The 19,270-nt window shown below is 35.9% G+C and overlaps 1 protein-coding gene across 1 annotated transcript; it reads left to right on the forward strand.

Moving 5' to 3' along the window:
- The first annotated feature begins 30 nt into the window (after positions 1-30).
- AP3M1 (adaptor-related protein complex 3, mu 1 subunit) lies at positions 31-18,934 on the forward strand. The gene is made up of 9 exons (XM_004680757.2): positions 31-335; positions 8,012-8,287; positions 8,943-9,114; positions 11,718-11,855; positions 12,799-12,884; positions 13,451-13,584; positions 14,776-14,983; positions 16,205-16,349; positions 16,766-18,934. Exons 2-9 carry the CDS (start codon positions 8,015-8,017, stop codon positions 16,864-16,866), a joined length of 1,257 nt encoding a protein of 418 aa, XP_004680814.1. The 5' UTR covers positions 31-335; positions 8,012-8,014; the 3' UTR covers positions 16,867-18,934.
- The last annotated feature ends 336 nt before the right edge of the window (positions 18,935-19,270 follow it).

Consider the following 19,270-nt stretch of genomic DNA (forward strand, 5'->3'; position numbering starts at 1 on the left):
TGACCCCGCCCACACGGCTGTAGGGGGACCCCAGGCAGAGTTAGGCTGCGGGTGAGCGCCGGAGCCCAAATGGTACGAAAACCCCCGTTCTTCTAGATGCCAGATGATCTGAAGGATTTAGATGCTAAACCTTTAGAGACGTCTTTCTTGTCATCCAACGTCTTCCCGCTTATTTAGTCGTTCCAGTACTGTAGGCCTCGTCGGTTTCTTTGAAGCCGATAGTCAGGCAATTTACTGGGCACTCCAAGTGCGGGGTCCTCACGGCCTTCTCAGCTGCCTCATCCTCGGTCCGGAGAGGACCCGGCGCCGAATCACTGACGGGCCCAGGTGTCGGGGTGAGTGTGAGGGGCGGGGAGTGTACTGCTGGGGACAACTCGAAAAGAGGGGGATAGGCTAAAAGCTGGGGTTCCGAGCTGCTACCTGGGCTGCAGGAGCCTCTCCAGAGCTGTGAATCGGGACCGCGCCTTGCTCCCGGCCTTCCGGGCTTTCTTGCTAGCAGGGCCTGGGGAGATCGGTGCACCTGCAGCCTAGCGTTCTCTGGCTCGAGGTCCGGGAACTTCAAGCTCATTGCAGTTCCCTATCTGTTCTCGGACGTGGGAAAATGGTTCTGTCACCCACCGCGAGCTGGAGTACTGACGACTGAGACCTAAGCCCCAGGCACCTACTCTGGAGGAAGAAACCCCCAACTGACCTGAACTGACTTTCTGTTAGAGAATGGCTCCTGGATTAGCCTGGTGTGAGGAAGGCAGTGCTGAGGATGTTGCAATTCGTAGGAAAATTCCTAAACTGAGGAGAGAGCGGTGGAAAAGTGAGCCATGTGGCTGATTGGGTTTGAATTGAATTGAAGCTTTTAGTTTAAATGGTGATGATTAAGGAGATGCCCAAGTTTTAGGGGGAGGAATATCATGGAACTTTGGCTATATGGAGTTTGAAACGGTTTCGGAAGGAGATGGTAGAAAAATAAAAGGGGAAAAACGGAAAGTAAACTGGAAAGTTTCAAGTGAGAACCAAAATGGGTGAATTTTCATTTAATAGGGAAAAGTATTTGTTTTCTTTTGGGAAAGTTGTTAGTGACATGAAATGCTACAAGGATCGAAGGAGGTCTGAAAATAAGTTGTTGGATAATTAGGAAGTCATTGGGCCATTTGAGAGAGCTGCTCAAGAGCCAGTTACTGAGAGGAGAGATTGCAACTGTGGACTAATCCTTCATGTGGAGAATGAAGGAAAAGATCGTTGAAGATGGCAAGGGTCCATAGAAGGTTTGGGGTTGGTTTGTTTTAAAGAAAATGGCATGTTATGTTTTGAGGGAGAAAACAAGTAACCAGGGGGTAAACAAGTAACAACCAGATTCAAGTGAGAGGAAATAAAATGTAGGTAGAATGGGAAAGGAATGGGATCAAACTTGCAAATGGAAGGATTAATTTTGAAACAAAAGGACTTTTTCATTGAATGGACATAGGAAAAGTGAATGATGAACTACCTGAATCTTTATCTTTAGCAGGAAAGCACTCTTTGCAATAAGGTTAGCTTTTCTTACTGAATCTTAGGATTTTTTTTACAGTACTTCTGAACATTTAAAATACTGTACTATTGGCGTTCCTTGCAGACTGAATATTTTTAAGTATAAGTCATCATCTTCCTGGAACCATACAAACCTTCTTTAGTTTAGGTGAAAAGTGCCCCTTCTTAGGAAAGGCAAGTCTTTTCACCTCGTTTCCCTCATACCTTCTCAAGTATACCTTCTTTCTTTTTTTTCCAGTTACTCCCTCCTATGTATGTCATTATTAGCCTTGCGCCTCACATCTTTCCATTAGCACTTAAAAGGATTCTCCCTTAGTTTTATTAACTACTTTGTTACGTTCCTGTGCTTTCAGCTCCTTCATAGCTGTATCATCTACTCTACTTATCAGTTTCTTACTTTCTAATATTTATTTCCTAGTCTGATCCTTGTTTCCAGCATTCAGCAAACTCCCACTGAAACTGCTTTTACAAAGATCACCATTGTCTTCTGTGTGTGACATCACACATTCTCAATGGGGACCAAAAATGCTGCTTGTGAGGCAAAATTATACTCTTAAAGCACAGATATATTTATAATACATACAGAGATATAGATATATATTTAGTCGCATTAAAATTCTATGAAGGTGGAATATTATGGGGGTGAGACTGAAAAGGCCCCTTATACAATAATGAGAAGAAAATTGAGAAATACTGTTAAATCAACATACACTTTTAGTTTTCCTTGTAGCTTGACCTCTTTATGCCATTTAAAATGTTTACTACTCCATTCTCAAGTAAACACACTCGTTACTAAAAATTATTCCCCTAACCCCCCTTTTTTATCTCTTCATCTCCTCTTCAGCCACATCTTATGAGTTTTTTTTTTTATAGGCACACCTCTTTGATCCACCTTCTATTCATATGGTAGAGTTCCTTCCTTAAACTTTCATTATTATACGTATTCTCTCTTCGTAGTTTATTCTAATATTTGTAATTTTCATTAACAAAAATTGATACTTACAAATCTACTTTTCCCTGAACCACCAGACATATATATACAGTAGTCTTTTGAAGAGATCCATTTGCATCAAATATATCCAGAATAAAGTGAGATACACAGGACTAAGCTTATTTTTCCCTCTCAACCACTCTCTCCCCTCCCTTACCCCACACCCCCACACACACCTAATCTTTGCTCATACCTAAATGTTGCTCTTAACTTTTCATTAAAATGAATATTTTGGGCCCTACCTGGTGGCACAGCAGATTAAAGCGCAAAACTAAGAAGCTAAAGCCACTTCAGCATGAGTTCAATCCCCAGCCTCAGAAGTGACCTACATGGTCAGCAGACCTCTCCTGACCGCTCACTGCTCCCCTCAGCAGTGTGCTTCATAGATCTGCCTGTTCTGCTCCCCATTCTGTCTTTGGTGAATCCTCTCACCACCTCTGTACCGCTGGCCTGTATTCCAGTTCTGTATGAATAAATAAATATTTTTTTTAAAAAATGAATACTCCATTCCTTCTGTGAAAACTCTAGTCCAGGCCACCACTATAACTCATCCCTCAACTGGTATCCCAGTATCCAGTTACTCTGTCATCCCGTTTCCACAGTATAGTCTCTAAAAACTGTAAATCAAACTGTAGGAATCCCCTCTATATGTAATCATTTTTAAATGGCTTTTCATTGTGCTGAGGATAAGTGAACCAACCTCTGTTTACTGCCTTCTTCATACTCATCTTACCACTTACCCACATCTTCTAAAGTTGTTAAATTTGTGCTGAATTCCTTTGTCTTGTGTTCTCCCTCAACTGGAAGCCTTCTGCCATTCTATAGCGCACTATTTCCCCTATCATAATAGGATTTATATCTTAGTGTATTTAGTTTTTGCCTTCTTAGTTTAACTCTAGACACTGAGCTCAGGGACTATTTTGGTCACATTGTATCCCCATTGCATAATATATAAAAACATTTTTTAAATGTACTTATTTAATGAGTAAGTTGATGCTCAAAATTTTGACTGAGAATCAGGACCGAGATTCTTCTCTGGTCTCATTCTCTTACTTTGGATATTGGTCTTTTTATTTATTTATTCTGTTATTTATAAAAGGGATACATTTTCTTTTTTAAGACACTGTCTTCCAAGGATATTTTGACGATTACAATTGCATTGCTTCTGAATCATCAGAATGAATGAGTTCAACATTTGTAAAGGAAATTTATGGAGTATTTAAGCTGCAGTCAAAACTGATGAAACTGCCTCTGAGTAATTTTTCAAGTGATTTAAAATTAGCTAGGTGAATTCTGTTTTCTAACTCAAAAAGTCACCAATAACAAAAAGATGTTTGTAGTGGTGGTGAGTATGTAGCTTTTCCAGAAAGTTTATCAGAATTATGAAAGAACTGACTGCAACTTTACATTGCACTGTGTATTATTTATTTATTCATTGTATGCATTAGGTCCTTGGTCATAATGTGGATAGAAGAAATAAGCACTTTTTTCCTATAATAGGAAGTTAAGTTTTAAAGCTTAGCTTTAAACTACAAGTATTATGCTTTCATCTCAGTACTAAGCCTAACAATAATAAATCCAGATGGCTGGTTTAACTTACTGTATTCTTCTGAGATCTGAACTACTGCCAATGAAAACAACTTTGGTGGAAACTTTCCTGGAAAGAATTTTTCACCAGCATGAGGATGAGTAGGAATCTGGTCCCTAAAATAAAGAAACTACATTGTCACTTGTTTTAAGAACAGCAGTTTTGTTTTTTTAATGGTGTTTATGGTGACTGAGTATGAGAAATCCTTGTGAACTCCACTTTCTGTGGGATGAGTGGTTTAAGATAACTCGTGTCAGTGCTTTTAAATATAACTACTTCTCTAAATAATTTATTAGAACTGATTTTAACTTCTTGCTAAACAAGAAACATATCCTTCAACTCCTTGACACTTAAATTATATACTCAAAGAGCATATTTACTGCTAATCCACTAGATACATGCATTTTTTTTTTACTTAAAATTAATTAAAATTAAAACCTCAGTACAAGTTGCAATTAGCCATGTTTGGCTAATTGGTAGACCTGTGGTCACTAGCACAGATACAGGACATGACAACATAGCAGGAATCCTACTGTATAATGCTGCATCAGAATGTTTTTCTATTATAATAGTCTCTAAGAGTCACTTAAGAACAGAAACTCAGGATTCAGGTAAACTGGACTTTAAATCTTAGCTTTCATTTGTTGTATGACCGTAGATAATTGACTTGTCTTACTTGTAAAATGGAGAAAGAAAGTGTTTATAGGAGTGAGTTGCAAAAGCTAAGCGATACAATAAATTAAATAATGTAAATAGAACTAAAGTGCTTAGGATAGTGTCTGGCCCACAGTAAGCATGCCACACTTGTTTGATATTGTTAGTTCTTTTTCCCTTAAAGCACTTTGAAGCTGAAAGGTTAAAGTCTCAGCTCTTATCTAGCTATCACCAGCCAATGTGGCATGAGTTGGATCCCTAGCCAGGGATCTAACCCATATGGCACAGCAGACCTCTCCTGTCTCACCCACTGCTCCCCACAGCAGTATATTTCAGTAGATCTGCCTGTTCTTTCTGTTCTTTCTGTTCCCCACTCTGTGTCTGGTAAATGCTCTCACCCCCTATACCTCTCGCTTACATCCTAGTTCTTGTATGCATAAATACTAAAAATAAGTCTTTAAAACAAAGCCACACTTTGTTTCAGATGATGATTTTTTTTCAAGAAAAGGTATCAAAACTAATTTAGTTGCAGATGATTCACTTATAAAATGTTTAACAGCAGCGGTTGTACAATTATTAAGATTATGTAGCTAGTCTGTGTACCTCAGTGACACTATTTTAATACCCAAATAGAAATATAAGACTGATACAAGGCAGACATACTAAGCTAAGCATCTTAGCAGACAAAGTAGAAGAATTTAGCAGGTTTCAAGTATTAATTTGGAGTCAGTAGTTCCAAAGTCACAGGTATCAGGGTTTATTGCTGCCATTTCAAATTGATTGCTTAAACAAAGAAATAGTTTTGGTTTCTAGTAAGTGAGAACTCTAAACTATCGACAGCATTCATACTTTATTAATATAATAATTACTAAAACAAATTAGTAATTAGCATTATTCACTTGATAACAATTGAACATGTGTCAAATGGGAAATGGTAACCATTACCAGATAATCTTTAAATGTCAGCTGCTGCTTTAATAAAATAAATGACTTCCTCTAAGAGTACTGGTCAGGCTGATGTCATTGTTTTCTGTGTCAACAAACTTGAATGAATCTGTTCCTAAATTTTTCTTTCCTTCCTGCAGTTTGTCTTCCTATATAGTAACTATAGTCATAGATTTTTAAATTCTTTCTCCTTAGGTATTTATCATACAGTACTTTAATTTCAAATGATTATACCACTAGATTAAACATCTGATACTGATGTTATTCATGTAAAAGAAAGGAACAAGTTAATTAGACATCTTCCATTATCACCTACATTACAAAAACAATAAACTTTCTTTAAACCATATCTAACATTCAGAAAAGTATGTGCCATAAAAACCAGTAAGTTATCACAAAATGAAAACTTGTAATCATCTAGATCAAGAAATAAAACATTGTCAGTTTCTTAAAAGATTGCCCCCATACTGCTCTCAGTCACTAACCCCACTCCATAAAAAAACAATTTGATTCCTCAAATCATAGGTCAGTTTGGCCTGTTCCAGATCTTAATGTAAATAGAATCAAACATTATATGTCCTTTTGTGGTGTTTGTAAAATTTATCCATTATTTGTTTCATGTAGCAACAATTTATTCATTTTCGTTGGACTTTTTCATTTTATAATATGCTACACTTAATTTTCCCTCTTACTATAACAACTTGAGCCTCTCAGGTTTTATCATGAATATTTTATATATATGTTTTTGGTGCACATTTGTACACACTTCTGTTTAATCTACTTGGGAGTTGGTATATATGTCACCAAGTATTAAAAATACTCAAATTTAAAACCATAAAACACACTACTTTGAGGTGTACAATTTAGTAGTTTTTAGTATAGTCACAAAGTTGTATAATCAAACGACAGGTGATATAACAAGTGTTGGCAAGAATGTGGCAGAACTGGAACCTTCAAACCTGCTACCTCTTCTGCAAGAAGAAATAGCAAACCCGTAACCATGACTTCCTAACTCTATCACTGAGCCCCTGACAGCCGCTTATCTACTCTCTGTCTCTAAAACTTTGCCTGTTTGACATTTCGCATAATCTGAATCATACATTATGTTATCTTTGGTATCTGGCTTCTTTGCCTTAGTAAAGAGTTCAGATTTCATCCATGTTATGTGTTAGTGCTTCAGTCCTTTTTATGGCTGAATAATATCCTATTGATTAGGTTTTTTTTTTTTTATTGTTTATCCATTCATCAGTTGGTAAACATTTAAAGTGTTTCTACTTTTGAGCTATTATAAATAATGCTGCTGGGAACATTAGTGCAGGAGTCTTTGTGTGCATGTATGTTCTCAGTACTCTAGGGCATATACCAGGAGAAAAGTTGTTGGGTCATTTAATAACACTATGTTTAATTTTTTAAAAAGCTCAAACTATTTTCCATAGCAGCTGCACCATGTTACATTTTCACATAGCAGTGTTTGAAGGTTCCAGTTTGCCACATTCTTGCCAACACTTGTTATATCATCTGCTGTTTGATTATATCAATAGCTAGTCTAATAATATGAAATGTTATCTCATTGTGATTTTGATTTCTATTTTAAAAAGATGGTATCTTTTTGTGTGCTTGGAGAGTTGGAAGAGTTATTTGTATAATAAGATACATGGCTTGCAAATAATTTCTTATTGTCAGTTTTCACTATTTTTGTTTTTATTTTCTTGATAATGCCCTTTGAAGCACCAAACCTGTTTTCTCTTGTGTTGCTTCTGCTTTTGGTTTCTAGCTAAAAAAGCAAAACCAAAAACTAATTTTTGAATCAGGGTTAGTCCACCAAATTTGTTCTTTTTTTCAGATATTTTTGGTTATTCTTGGTCTCTTTCATTTCTGTATGAATTTTGGAATCAACCTGTTTACATACACAAAAAAAGGCAACCGGCATTGTAATAAAGATAGCACTGAATATGTAGACTAATTGAGGAAGTATTATATCTTAGTAATATTAATCTTCCAAACCATAAACATGACATATCTGTTTTTTTAGGTCTCGTTAATATCTTTTCAGTGATACTCTGTAATTTTCAGTATTAATCTTACACTTTTGTCAAAATTAATCTTAACTATTTTAATCTTTTTGATAGTTTTTTAAATGGAATTTTTATGCTGCTAAGTTCAGTTTGCTAATATTTTATTGAGGATTTTTATATCTATATTCTTAGATGATGTCAGTCTATCATGTCCTAGATTACTTGTATATGGTTTGTTGTCAGGATAATACAAACAGTATTTGATGCATAATAAATTTAAACTTTTCTTTTCCTTAGAAAATGATCCACAGCCTATTTCTCATAAACTGTTCCGGTGACATATTTCTAGAGAAGCACTGGAAAAGCGTTGTGAGCCAGTCTGTCTGTGATTATTTCTTTGAAGCTCAAGAGAAAGCTGCTGATGTTGAAAATGTACCACCTGTCATTTCAACACCTCACCACTACCTCATCAGTATCTACCGGGATAAGCTCTTCTTTGTGTCTGTCATACAGACTGAAGTGCCACCTCTCTTTGTAATTGAGTTCCTACATCGAGTTGCTGATACCTTTCAGGTTGGTCATCACATCTTCTAAACTTAAATTAACCAAGTTAATTTAAAAAATTAAGGAGTATTCCTTAACTTTTTAAAAATTTTAAAAATTAAGGAGTATTCCTTAGTTAATTCTTTAGCTATTGATGCACTGCCTGTCTGCTTCCTTCTCACTTTTCAACTAAGCATAAGTTCATAAACATTTTCTTAATAAGGTATACAGTAGCACACATGGGTGTGCTTTCACTATTTTAGGAGAACAGAACAATTTCATGTTCATGGAGCCATATTTTTAATATATATTACAAATTATGTCTTCAAAAGATTTATATGGATGCTTTCTAATATTTACATTTATTGCGTTTCTTTTGTTTTGCTAAATATACCAAATAATTTAAAACTTACCTCTGTTTTGGGTTATCACAACAAATGAAATTTTTAGTTCACATTCTGGTTTAAAGACCTACCTGGCATAATGTGTAATAGAAATTCAGTTCAATTGAAAAATATTTTTAAAAATTGAGAAATAGTGTATAATACTTTAGAGAGTTTCACCCCATCTTCAACTTCTTAAACAATTAATTATACTACTGGAAAGTCTTCCTTCAGAAATAAGAAGTACTTAGCAAGCCTTTCTTCATGCCTTCCATTATGCAATATTATCTACATTTTGCTAGGACTACTTTGGTGAGTGTTCAGAGGCTGCAATTAAGGATAATGTGGTCATAGTTTATGAGCTCTTGGAAGAAATGTTAGACAATGGATTTCCACTGGCTACTGAATCTAACATTTTGAAAGAACTGATTAAACCACCAACAATTCTACGGTCTGTTGTCAACTCTATCACAGGTAAGGTGAAAACATACTCTATTAGGAACAAAGCGATTAAACTTTATTTATACTTCATTTGCTTATTATTTTGCAAATTATTGGAGCAATCTAGTTTGGCCAGAATAAGTCAGTGGTTAAGATATAACAGATGCATATTTCATTTCATGCAAAGAGGCTAGGTCTTTTTACTACAGGCTTTTCTCTTTTCTTTTTTTTTTATATAGGACTTGGGTGTAGGAGAGAGGCGCAGGGTGGGTGAGAGCATTCACCAGAGACAGAGTGGGGAGTAGAATAGGCAAATTGTCTGAAATACACTGCTAAGGGGAACAGTGGATAAGACAGAAGAAGTTTGCTGTGCATGTGGGTCAGCTCCCTGGCTGGGGATGAAACACAGGCCGCCGTGGTGATAGCACTAAGACTTAACCCCTAGGCCACGAGGGAGGTACCTACTACAGATTTCTCTACATGGTCACAACATTATTGCTAGTATTTAATACTAGGTAATAACATTGAATAAATTGCCCCAATTTATAAAATTGCCAATATAATGATGAATGTTAACTACCTTATTGTGGTTATCATTTTGCAGTATATACATATATGAAACCATTGTAATATGTACCTTAATATACTATGTACCAATTATATTTCAATAAAATTGGAAGAAATAGGCCCTCCCTGGTGGCGCAGCGGGTTAAAGCACAGCACTGAGAAGCTAAAGCCACTTCCGCATGAGTTCAATTCCCTCCTGCCCTGGAGGTGACCACATGGCGCGGCAGACCTCTCCTGACCCGCCCGCTGCTTCCCTCAGCAGTGTACTTGGTCGATCTGCCTGTTCTGCTCCCCACTCTGTCTCTGGTGAAGCCTCTCACCACCTCTGAGCCTCTGGCCTGTACCCCAGTTCTGTATGCACAAATAAATAAATCTTTAAAAAAAAAAATTGGAAGAAATAAAACTGTCAATATATAAGACTACTTGTCACAGCACTTAGTAGATAGGCATTATATCTAAAGTAGCATTGTTTTATGTAATATGATACAGATGTTAGCCAGTTCTACAGTACTTATCATTTTGCAATATATAAGTGTATTAAATCAAAATATTTTAACACTTTAAGCTTAATACACATATCTCAGTAAAACTGGGGGGAAAGGCAATAAAAAGCATTAAAAAACTGGCATTATGCAACTATTCTGTAGTTAGTGGAATATAAAACTCATATTGTCTCCTCCAGAAACAGGTCTGCTTATGAGAGTTTGTGTTTTGAGTCTGGGTCTTGTACTTGTGTTATAACCTTTTAGTTTTGGTCTACTTCTTGAGTAGGGCTAGAAACTAGATACATCTTGATGATTCTTCTTTTGAAAGTATTAAAATCTTAGAGAAAAAGTTACTTGAAATGTTATATGCCAGCCCAACTATACTAACTACTATTATAAACTCCTCTCCAAACATGAGATGTAAAAAATGGGGCAAGAAACACCTATCAGAAAATAGGAAAACTCAAGGAATAATAAGAATCTGGCTCCTAAAAATTACACACTAACTAGGTGGAAGACTGGAGAAAAAACTAAAACACATAAATAATAGTATCAGATTTAGACATTGTAGTGGCACTGAAAAGTACATGTGGTATTTTAAGGGGGGGAATCTAGCACAAAACTATAAAAATTTTCTCATAGTTTTACATATTCACATAAACAAAAAGTTGAGATCGCCTGTAGCTAAAGAACTACATATCTTTATGTTTTCTTTATACTTTCTAATTTTGAAAGCAAAGATGTATTTTATGGATAGAAAAAAAGTTAATAAAGAATGAAAAAATATAACAATATCAAAGTACTACATTGTAAAGTTCAAGAGAGTAATTCAGTAGATGAAGTAAACCATTTTGAACTATAATGGGTGACCAGAGGGCAGGATCCTAGAAAATCAATAGAATTTAGGGAGAGAGGAAGAAATAGGAGCATTTTCATAGATGGAACTGTACAAGAAAAACACACAGTTAAAAATCTTGAGTTGTATTAACCTCTTTAAGAGAAGGGGGAGCTGTTTTGTAGCTGAGTAGTACAAGATAAAATTTTAAAGTTGAAGTGCTTGAATGCTAGGCTAAATGTTTAACTTTTATAATAAAATCAGTGGGGAAACATTGAAAGCTTTTGAACAAGAAGATTATAGTGGTGTTTTCAGAAAACTCTGGAAAACAGTAGATTGATGACAAGAACACCAACCATAGTTAGACTACAAAATTGTACATACAGTATGATTGCTACTTTTTTAAATGTAATCAAAAATAGGGGGAAAAGTACAACCGTCTTATGGGGGAAATGTTTAAGAAATAAACCAACATTAGATTAAGTTACTATTAACACACATCATGCATTTAAGGTTAGCAAATGAATTTACCCAGGTTTGGCAGATAGACAAAACCTCACGACCTATTTGTGTCTTTTAGAAATTTGATCTTCTTGTTAGGGATATATCTTCAACATTTCTAGAAAACATTTACAACTTCGATGAAAGAAAACTTAAACATTGAAGAAGCAACTGAAACAAAAAAGTAGTCACTTTTTTGACAGCTGTTTTATGAATTGACTTTGCTTTTTTCCTTTCCTGGTTTTTAGGCAGTAGTAATGTTGGGGACACACTCCCCACTGGGCAGCTGTCCAATATCCCATGGCGCCGAGCAGGGGTAAAGTACACAAACAATGAAGCCTATTTTGATGTCGTTGAAGAAATAGATGCAATTATAGATAAATCAGGTAATTCTGAACCTGTGATTTTATATTTTAGAAAAAAGTTTAGCTGATACACACTGTATAGAAAATTAAAATCCCTTGGCAGTGTGATTTCAGTGGAATAACATTCATTTTCTAATGGTTAAATGTCTGGGTGGTTTCTCTTTTAACTTGCCCAGAAGATACTTAATAAATTTTATAATCATTAATTGAGATCTGCCAAACTTTTGTAAATCAGATCTAATGCTGTTTTTATTACCCTATATAACTCTCGCTGTCATTTATTCATCCTAACATCTATTGTATATCTACTATATGCCATACTTTTCCACCACTTTATTAGCAGTAGTTCTAGTAAAGACCTCACAAAAAACAATAGTACTATTAGAATCATTATATTTTATTAAAAACCTCTAGTCCAACTCACACATTTTATATAAAGACACTGAGACTCAGAAAAGTGATCTGTTCATTACACATATTTCTAGTTGGTATGTGAAGATCAGTTATTGTGAATTACCATCAATACATTTTTACTTTAGTGAGTGCCCTTTTCATTTAAAATTCCACTGGACAAATAATAGCTATATTTATTATAGAGTAATGGCTCCTGTTTCTTTAAAGAAAAGGTAACTCAGTGCATTCCATGGGAAGAGTGTTCATTTAAAAAATTCTATTAAATATATTTCAACTTCATATCCAGCATTCTTACAAGATTGACTCTATAAAAGACAGGTTTGATTTTCATTAACATTGACAAATTCCAATCAGTTAGGTACAGGCCATGGTGATCAATGAAGAAGCTGTCTGAACTAGTGCAATGAATCCCCTTTTCACTGACCAGGTAATAGATGTACAAAAGCTTCAGTATGTTGACACCCAGGAGCCGTTACTTCAGATATATGGATAGCTCCAGTAAAGATGCAGATTCTTTTTATGTTACCCTCATTTTTGTTTCTTCCCTTAGGATCTACAGTCTTTGCAGAAATTCAAGGGGTCATTGATGCTTGCATTAAATTATCTGGAATGCCTGACCTTTCCCTTTCTTTCATGGTAAGTTTTGTTTTCCTGTATGTTCATAGCTAATGCATATGAACTACTAAGCGAAGTAGTAAATACTGAGACATATTTGTATCTTAGGTTGGAAAGGATCACCTGAGAAATTTCCACTATAGTGGTTTACATAATGAAAACAGCTTTCATAGAAAGGCTAAGAAAAGATCTTTGCCTAGTGTGCTATAGAAGTGGCTTAAATAGCTGCAAATCTGCATTATCATTTTTACTGAATTACTATTTGCTTTCCTGATAAGGTATTGATCAGCATGACATACTGTGAAGAATAATCAAAAGCACTGAGTCTGATACTGATCTCTTCCATTAACTTTTCTTGCTTTGATTTCATTGAACCTTAGCCTTTTCTCTATGAAATGGAAATGATTATACTCATTTTCTACCTCATAGTTATTGAAGTTCAGATAAAGTGATCTTCATAAAATATGTACAAATTTTAACGCTTTAAAATAGTCATAATAACTTTTTAAGAACACATTAATTTAATATTGGAGTAGAGTTGCCATATTCATATAATCCATGAATATGTTTACCTTTTTTCCTGCCAGAACCCCAGGCTTCTAGATGATGTCAGTTTCCACCCCTGTATCCGGTTCAAGCGCTGGGAATCTGAAAGAGTTTTGTCATTTATTCCTCCAGATGGAAATTTCCGACTCATATCATACCGTGTCAGCTCACAAAAGTATGTTGCTGTGTCAGCTAGAATCTGCCTTCATATGTCAGTGTTCTGGGAAGAATTCACCTTTCCCTATTTCATTCTTTAGTTATTTTTAACTTAAGCAAAAGTACATTAGAAGGTTTCCAGAGATTCAGAATCAATAAAAAAGGTAGAGAAGGTGACCCTGCAGTGAGACAGGAAACAGAACTGATTGGGAAACTCTATAGAGGCTCTTAGAAAGTCATAATTCACTTCTGGGCCTCTGGGAAGCAGTCATGTCATGCTTTCTTTTTACTCTGGTATCATTGGCTCAACAGAAGCTGGTAGCAAGTGCAACTAGATATAATGAAGATGGGTTAATTTGTTATCCCCGTTTCATTCTGTCAGTTGGAAAATTGAATTTGTCATTGCTCCCTTAGCCATGCTCATCAGAAGACCCAGGGAGAAATGGTAGAAAATTTATGTCTAAAGCAGTCAATGTACCTTAAATCTAAGGTATAGAGTAGTGGTAAATGAGACTATAGTAAAATCTATTAAAATCTATACTTGAGAACAACTCATGTCGTAAGGTTTAAATCTGATTTAGTGATGTATGTTGTAGCTGGCTTGTCTCTTAAATGCAAAAAGTATTTGGGTAACATAAGGATAGACTTAAAAGCAGAGAACTTGTTTCTTAGCTTTTATCACAGAGAAAACTGTTTTAGTTTGTAAAAATTTTAAATGGGCTTTCTGTGGGATCTTAATCCATTGCATTAAACTAGAGCTATTGGCCCCAATCACATACTTTTCAGATTTCTATCTACATTTGTATACTTGTGGCTCAGATATTGCACAGTTCATAGCACAGTAGTTTATCAGAACATTGTGCTGTACTCAAATCCCCCTGTGCAAATTTTGAACCTGCAGTTGCAGGGATATGGGTCGATCATTTTCTTTTAGCTTCCTGCTTGGGTTAAAAATACTGTTCTTTTCCACAGCAGAGTCAGTGAGCTGCCTGATAAGTGATGAAAAGGCCTGTTTTTTAAATGAGAACATAGAATATTAAAGATCATCTCATCCAATCCTAAGGATTTGAAGAACTTCCCCAGAGGGCTCTATTATGGAGCCAGAGATAAGGTGGAATACCCTAGATTGAGGTTTTTTCCAGGCCACCTCTAAAACTGTCTCATGTCATTCATTGTGCATATATGTGCTTCTTTGTCTTCTCTTTTTTAGTCTAGTGGCAATACCAGTATATGTGAAACACAGCATCAGCTTTAAGGAAAACAGTTCTTGTGGCAGATTTGATATTACAATTGGACCAAAGCAGAATATGGGAAAAACTGTTGAAGGAATCACAGTGACAGTTCACATGCCAAAAGTTGTGCTGAACATGAACCTGACATCAACACAAGGCAGCTATACGTTTGATCCAGTTACCAAGGTACAGCAAAGACTATACAGGACTGAACAAGTGTTGCTGCAGTCTTTACTTTTTGGGTCTTTAACTGGGGGAAGGAAGAGGCTATTTAGTAGAGTTTAGTGTCTTGGTTAGTAGTAAAGTTCTTGTCAAAACCTAGAGTCCATACTGTGCTGTGCATCTACTGCAGACTGTGGAGGGAACCTGCACCTGCTGTGAATGGATGAACAGAGACATTCTGTCCTCCTTCAGTGTGCCTTTAATCATCCACTGATAACCCAGAGAATGACTCACTCTAGTGAGTGAAAAAGATAGAAAAGTTTTTTAAAAACAGAAAAGCATTACATGGGTATACGAACATATTATTAGTCTATTAATTGTTCTATTTCATGTAGAAATTGATCATTAAGACCGCTCTTTTAATTTAAAAGCAGTGTTTCAAACTCTTCCACAGGGGATACTGAATAGGAAAGTTGCTTCTTCACGCTAAAAAACATGCTTCTAGAAACAGATGGTTTTCAGAGAAACTATAAAGGATGATTTTATCTCGGCTCCCTGCTAGGATAAAAAAATAAGACTATTTTCAACAGTAGTGTCACTGAGATGCATGATTAAATGAATTTGTGTATTTTTAATATACTGGTTGCAAGAAGTTGAAGGACCTCCCCAGACACTACACAGTGCTGAGAAGTGTTGGGAGTGTTCTATATCGCTGGCCCTTCACTCTAATATCCTAACACCTTTCACTTTTTCATCTGTTACTCAGCTTTCACACTAAAAATTTAAGAAAGCGTTTTATAGCTGAAAGTTTTAAAATACCAATTCAATCTTTTCATTTTACCGGGAAAAAAAAAAGGAATGAGAGGCCTGCAGAAAACAATGAAGATGTTCTAGTAGAAAGAACATTTTGAAATTAGCTCTGCATAGGTTCAAATCCTGTACTTGTCTCTAATTAGCTGTATATACCTTAAGTAAGTCGTTAGCCTTTTGAGCCTAGTTTCCTTCCCTGTAAAAGATTAAACCTGCATATGACAGGCTTCCATGACAGAACATAAATGTTCAACAAATGTTGACTCTCTACCAACACGTCCCTTATAATTTTACCTTAGTGGTCAAATTCAGTGAGGATTCCAGTTTGTCTCCGAGACACTGTGCTTTATTTATTTTGTACAGAAGTTCATGGTCCTTGAACATTTGCCTTTAATAAATGGCTCAGATTGCTGTTGTTTTCAATGTCTTTTTAAGGTATTGACATGGGATGTGGGGAAAATTACTCCACAAAAGCTTCCAAGTCTTAAAGGACTAGTAAATTTACAAGCTGGAGCACCCAAGCCAGAAGAGAATCCAAGCCTCAACATACAGTTCAAGATTCAGCAGCTTGCTATTTCAGGTCAGGATAAGTTTGGTTTGTGTTTAAGGGTAAATGAATTTGGGAGGTGTCTACATGAGTAACTAAACTCACACTGTGTGGGGGCCACCCTCTTAGGTACAATGATTTTGGAAAGCACCATATCTCACACAGCTTTCCTTCACCCTCACCCTCATTCAGACACCAAAGGAGAAGTCATTCATACTCACAGAAAGTAGAATTATCCTTAAAAGATATTCCTTGCCAACATGAGAATTCGAACAAAAAACTTATTTCCTCATACTATGAGTAGTAGAAGGGACGTTTCTTCCAAATGTTATAAGACACATTGGTCAATATTAGGTTTACTATGTAGTGCTCAATTGCTAAACAAATACTGTATTTGGTGTGACTAGAATAATAATGTACTCCTTTCCTTACCTTTTCTTTTGACACAGGCTTAAAAGTAAACCGCTTGGACATGTATGGAGAGAAATATAAGCCATTTAAAGGAGTCAAGTATGTCACGAAAGCTGGAAAGTTTCAAGTTAGAACATGAGAAGAGGCCAAAATTCCTCAAGATCTGTTTGTTTTCCAAGTGTCATTACAGTTTATTACTATTAGGTACCAAGTGGGTGGGAATACATATTCTAGTTAAAACATTTTTGTCAAGCCACACACCGCTAACAAAGTTGCTTAGTAATCAATGTAGGATTCTTAAGGAGCTTTTAAGCTAAGGAAAATTTTGAATGACTTAGCTTATTTTGTATCTTTTCAATTTAGGAGGATTTTAGAGGTGATTTCCTCCATAAGGGGGCACCAGCTGGAGGCTGCACATTTTAACAGTAAAGGCAGAAACTACAGTGATAACTTGTCTCCTAAAAGAAGTAAACTGGTCTCAGCCAGCAGGAGCTGTCTTAATCTGTAGTGTGATGTGTCAGGTGCACCCAAGGGTCACACCTGACCTTAGCCATCCCTAATAGCATTTGTCCCAACAGAGGAAACTCCCCCCACCCCAAGAAGTTTACAGAAAACTGCCTCTTCAAGTGTTTGCCTTATTCAGCTTTTCACTTGTGCCATTAAGCAAGCACTGTAGCAAAAGCCACTTCACATGGCCCTGGCAGGGAGCACTGCTGCTCCATGCTCCATTCTCACTGTACTTGGTATTTGGTATGTATTTTTTATAAATAAGATTTTTATGTAAAGCTCAGATTTTGATTTACAGGGATCTTGCTGGATTAAGTACCATCTCAGTTTTGTGCCACTGGTTTTGCTGTTAGCACAGTAAAAATCATTTGTATCAAAGGGGTGAATGCTTTATTAAGATAATAAAAGGGAACACTACTTCTGCTTTTAGGAAGTTATTGCAAGCACAGCATTTGAGATTTTAAGAAAGTTATAGTAAAAAAGAAATTTAAGTTAATCATTGCCATCTTCATATTTTATAAAGTTTATCCAACACCACTTAAACCATAGTTAGCCTGAAGGCCTCATGCCCTAGTTCAGAGAAAAGAGGAAAGTGTGCCTGCCTCACTGTTGACATTTAGGAGGTGCGGGGGGGTAGAATCTTTTATCTTCTTTATTGTTGTTTTTGAGGACTTAAATTTGCCTGCAGCTCTTGTCTATAGGGGGAATTCTCTTTTCCGACTGTATGCTTTCCAAATCTCTAGTCAATAGATTTCTTCCTGAAACTTACCATAATTGTCATTGGAATGCTTGAATGTCTCTACTATACTGAGAAAGTATATGGAGAAATATAATATTGAGGCAGAACAAAATCCTTATTAACTTTGATGAAACTCTATTGACCATCATGGTTGGTAAGATTCTACAGTCGTATCATCTTTCTCAGCTTCATTAGCTTAGAAATCCTTGCTGCTTTTGCCTCATTAGACACGAAGAATGGGAAAAGGCTCAAAGTTAGGTTATCAATACTTGTTCTTATGTTTCCTTCTTGTTTCTTATGCTATTAGCTTTCTTCTCCTTGTGATTTCTTTCTTTTAATTCTACTAAGATTATAATTCTTTTCCTAGCTAAGGATAGCCCTTAAAAAATTATCTCATTCTGCTACCAAGGGCCAGAGTTTAGTGGTACAGTGGTTCTACTATACAGCAGCATTCTCACCTTTGCCTGTCTAGTATACCCAGCCTTCCTTTCATTCAGTAGAAAAGATGTTTTGTAATTTGGTATTTATAGAGTAACCATTATCAATTAGCTTGGCAACCAAAATTAAAATGTTGCCAAATATTTATCCCCTTTGCCTAAGTTTGGGAACCTAGTCAGTTGCTTTTCATTTTTAATGTCTTATTCATCACAATTCATACCTTAAAAGAATAATCAGTATTTTACTTTTCTTTCTAGAGAATCCTTATCTCTACCATTCATAACTGGACTGTCCCCAATTTTTTTTTTCTGTTCTATCTTCACTTGTATATAAGTAGATTATATACCAAGAATCCCTCTAGCAATTTCTGCTAAGACTTTTAAGTAGGCAGTTTACTTCTACAATTATTTTATTTATTGATCTCTCTCTGACTTTACTGTCAAAAAAAATAAATGAAGCAATAGTTGATTTAGTTTGACTGCCTGGCCACAGATAGCAATAAGTGATCAAAGGCGTTCTCCCTACCACCACTATCATACCTACTATGAATATTTAGTAGTAGTGGACTATTTTTCAAGCACAGAATTCCAGCTAATCCTGGAAAACCGTTTTTTAAAAAATTCTGCATAAGGAAGCTACCATCATCTTATTCAAAGGAAAATCATGTAATTCCTTACAGAAGAACCCTTAGAGTCATCTGATTGGAGAAAACTATAATGTAGCAGAAAGGCAGTGTCACTGATCAATTGGTGAGTAGCAAAAGTGAGACCATAGACACTTTTTTCAGATATTGCTGAGTTAATTCAGTAGCTGTGAACGTTTTCCTATAACTCAACAGACTGGAATCTGACTCCCTAGT

Source organism: Condylura cristata, unplaced genomic scaffold (assembly GCF_000260355.1).
Source record: "Condylura cristata isolate star-nosed mole 26May11 unplaced genomic scaffold, ConCri1.0 scaffold00011, whole genome shotgun sequence".
In the NCBI taxonomy this organism is placed as follows: domain Eukaryota; kingdom Metazoa; phylum Chordata; class Mammalia; order Eulipotyphla; family Talpidae; genus Condylura; species Condylura cristata.

What these genes read in the sequence shown, in the direction of transcription:
- AP3M1 (XM_004680757.2), top strand. Translation starts at nt 8,015, where the DNA reads ATGATCCACAGCCTATTTCTCATAAACTGTTCCGGTGACATATTTCTA. An exon ending in TGTTGTCAACTCTATCACAG is followed by an intron (nt 9,115 to 11,717) that starts GTAAGGTGAAAA and finishes CCTGGTTTTTAG; the next exon opens with GCAGTAGTAATGTTGGGGAC. An exon ending in CGTTTGATCCAGTTACCAAG is followed by an intron (nt 14,984 to 16,204) that starts GTACAGCAAAGA and finishes TGTCTTTTTAAG; the next exon opens with GTATTGACATGGGATGTGGG.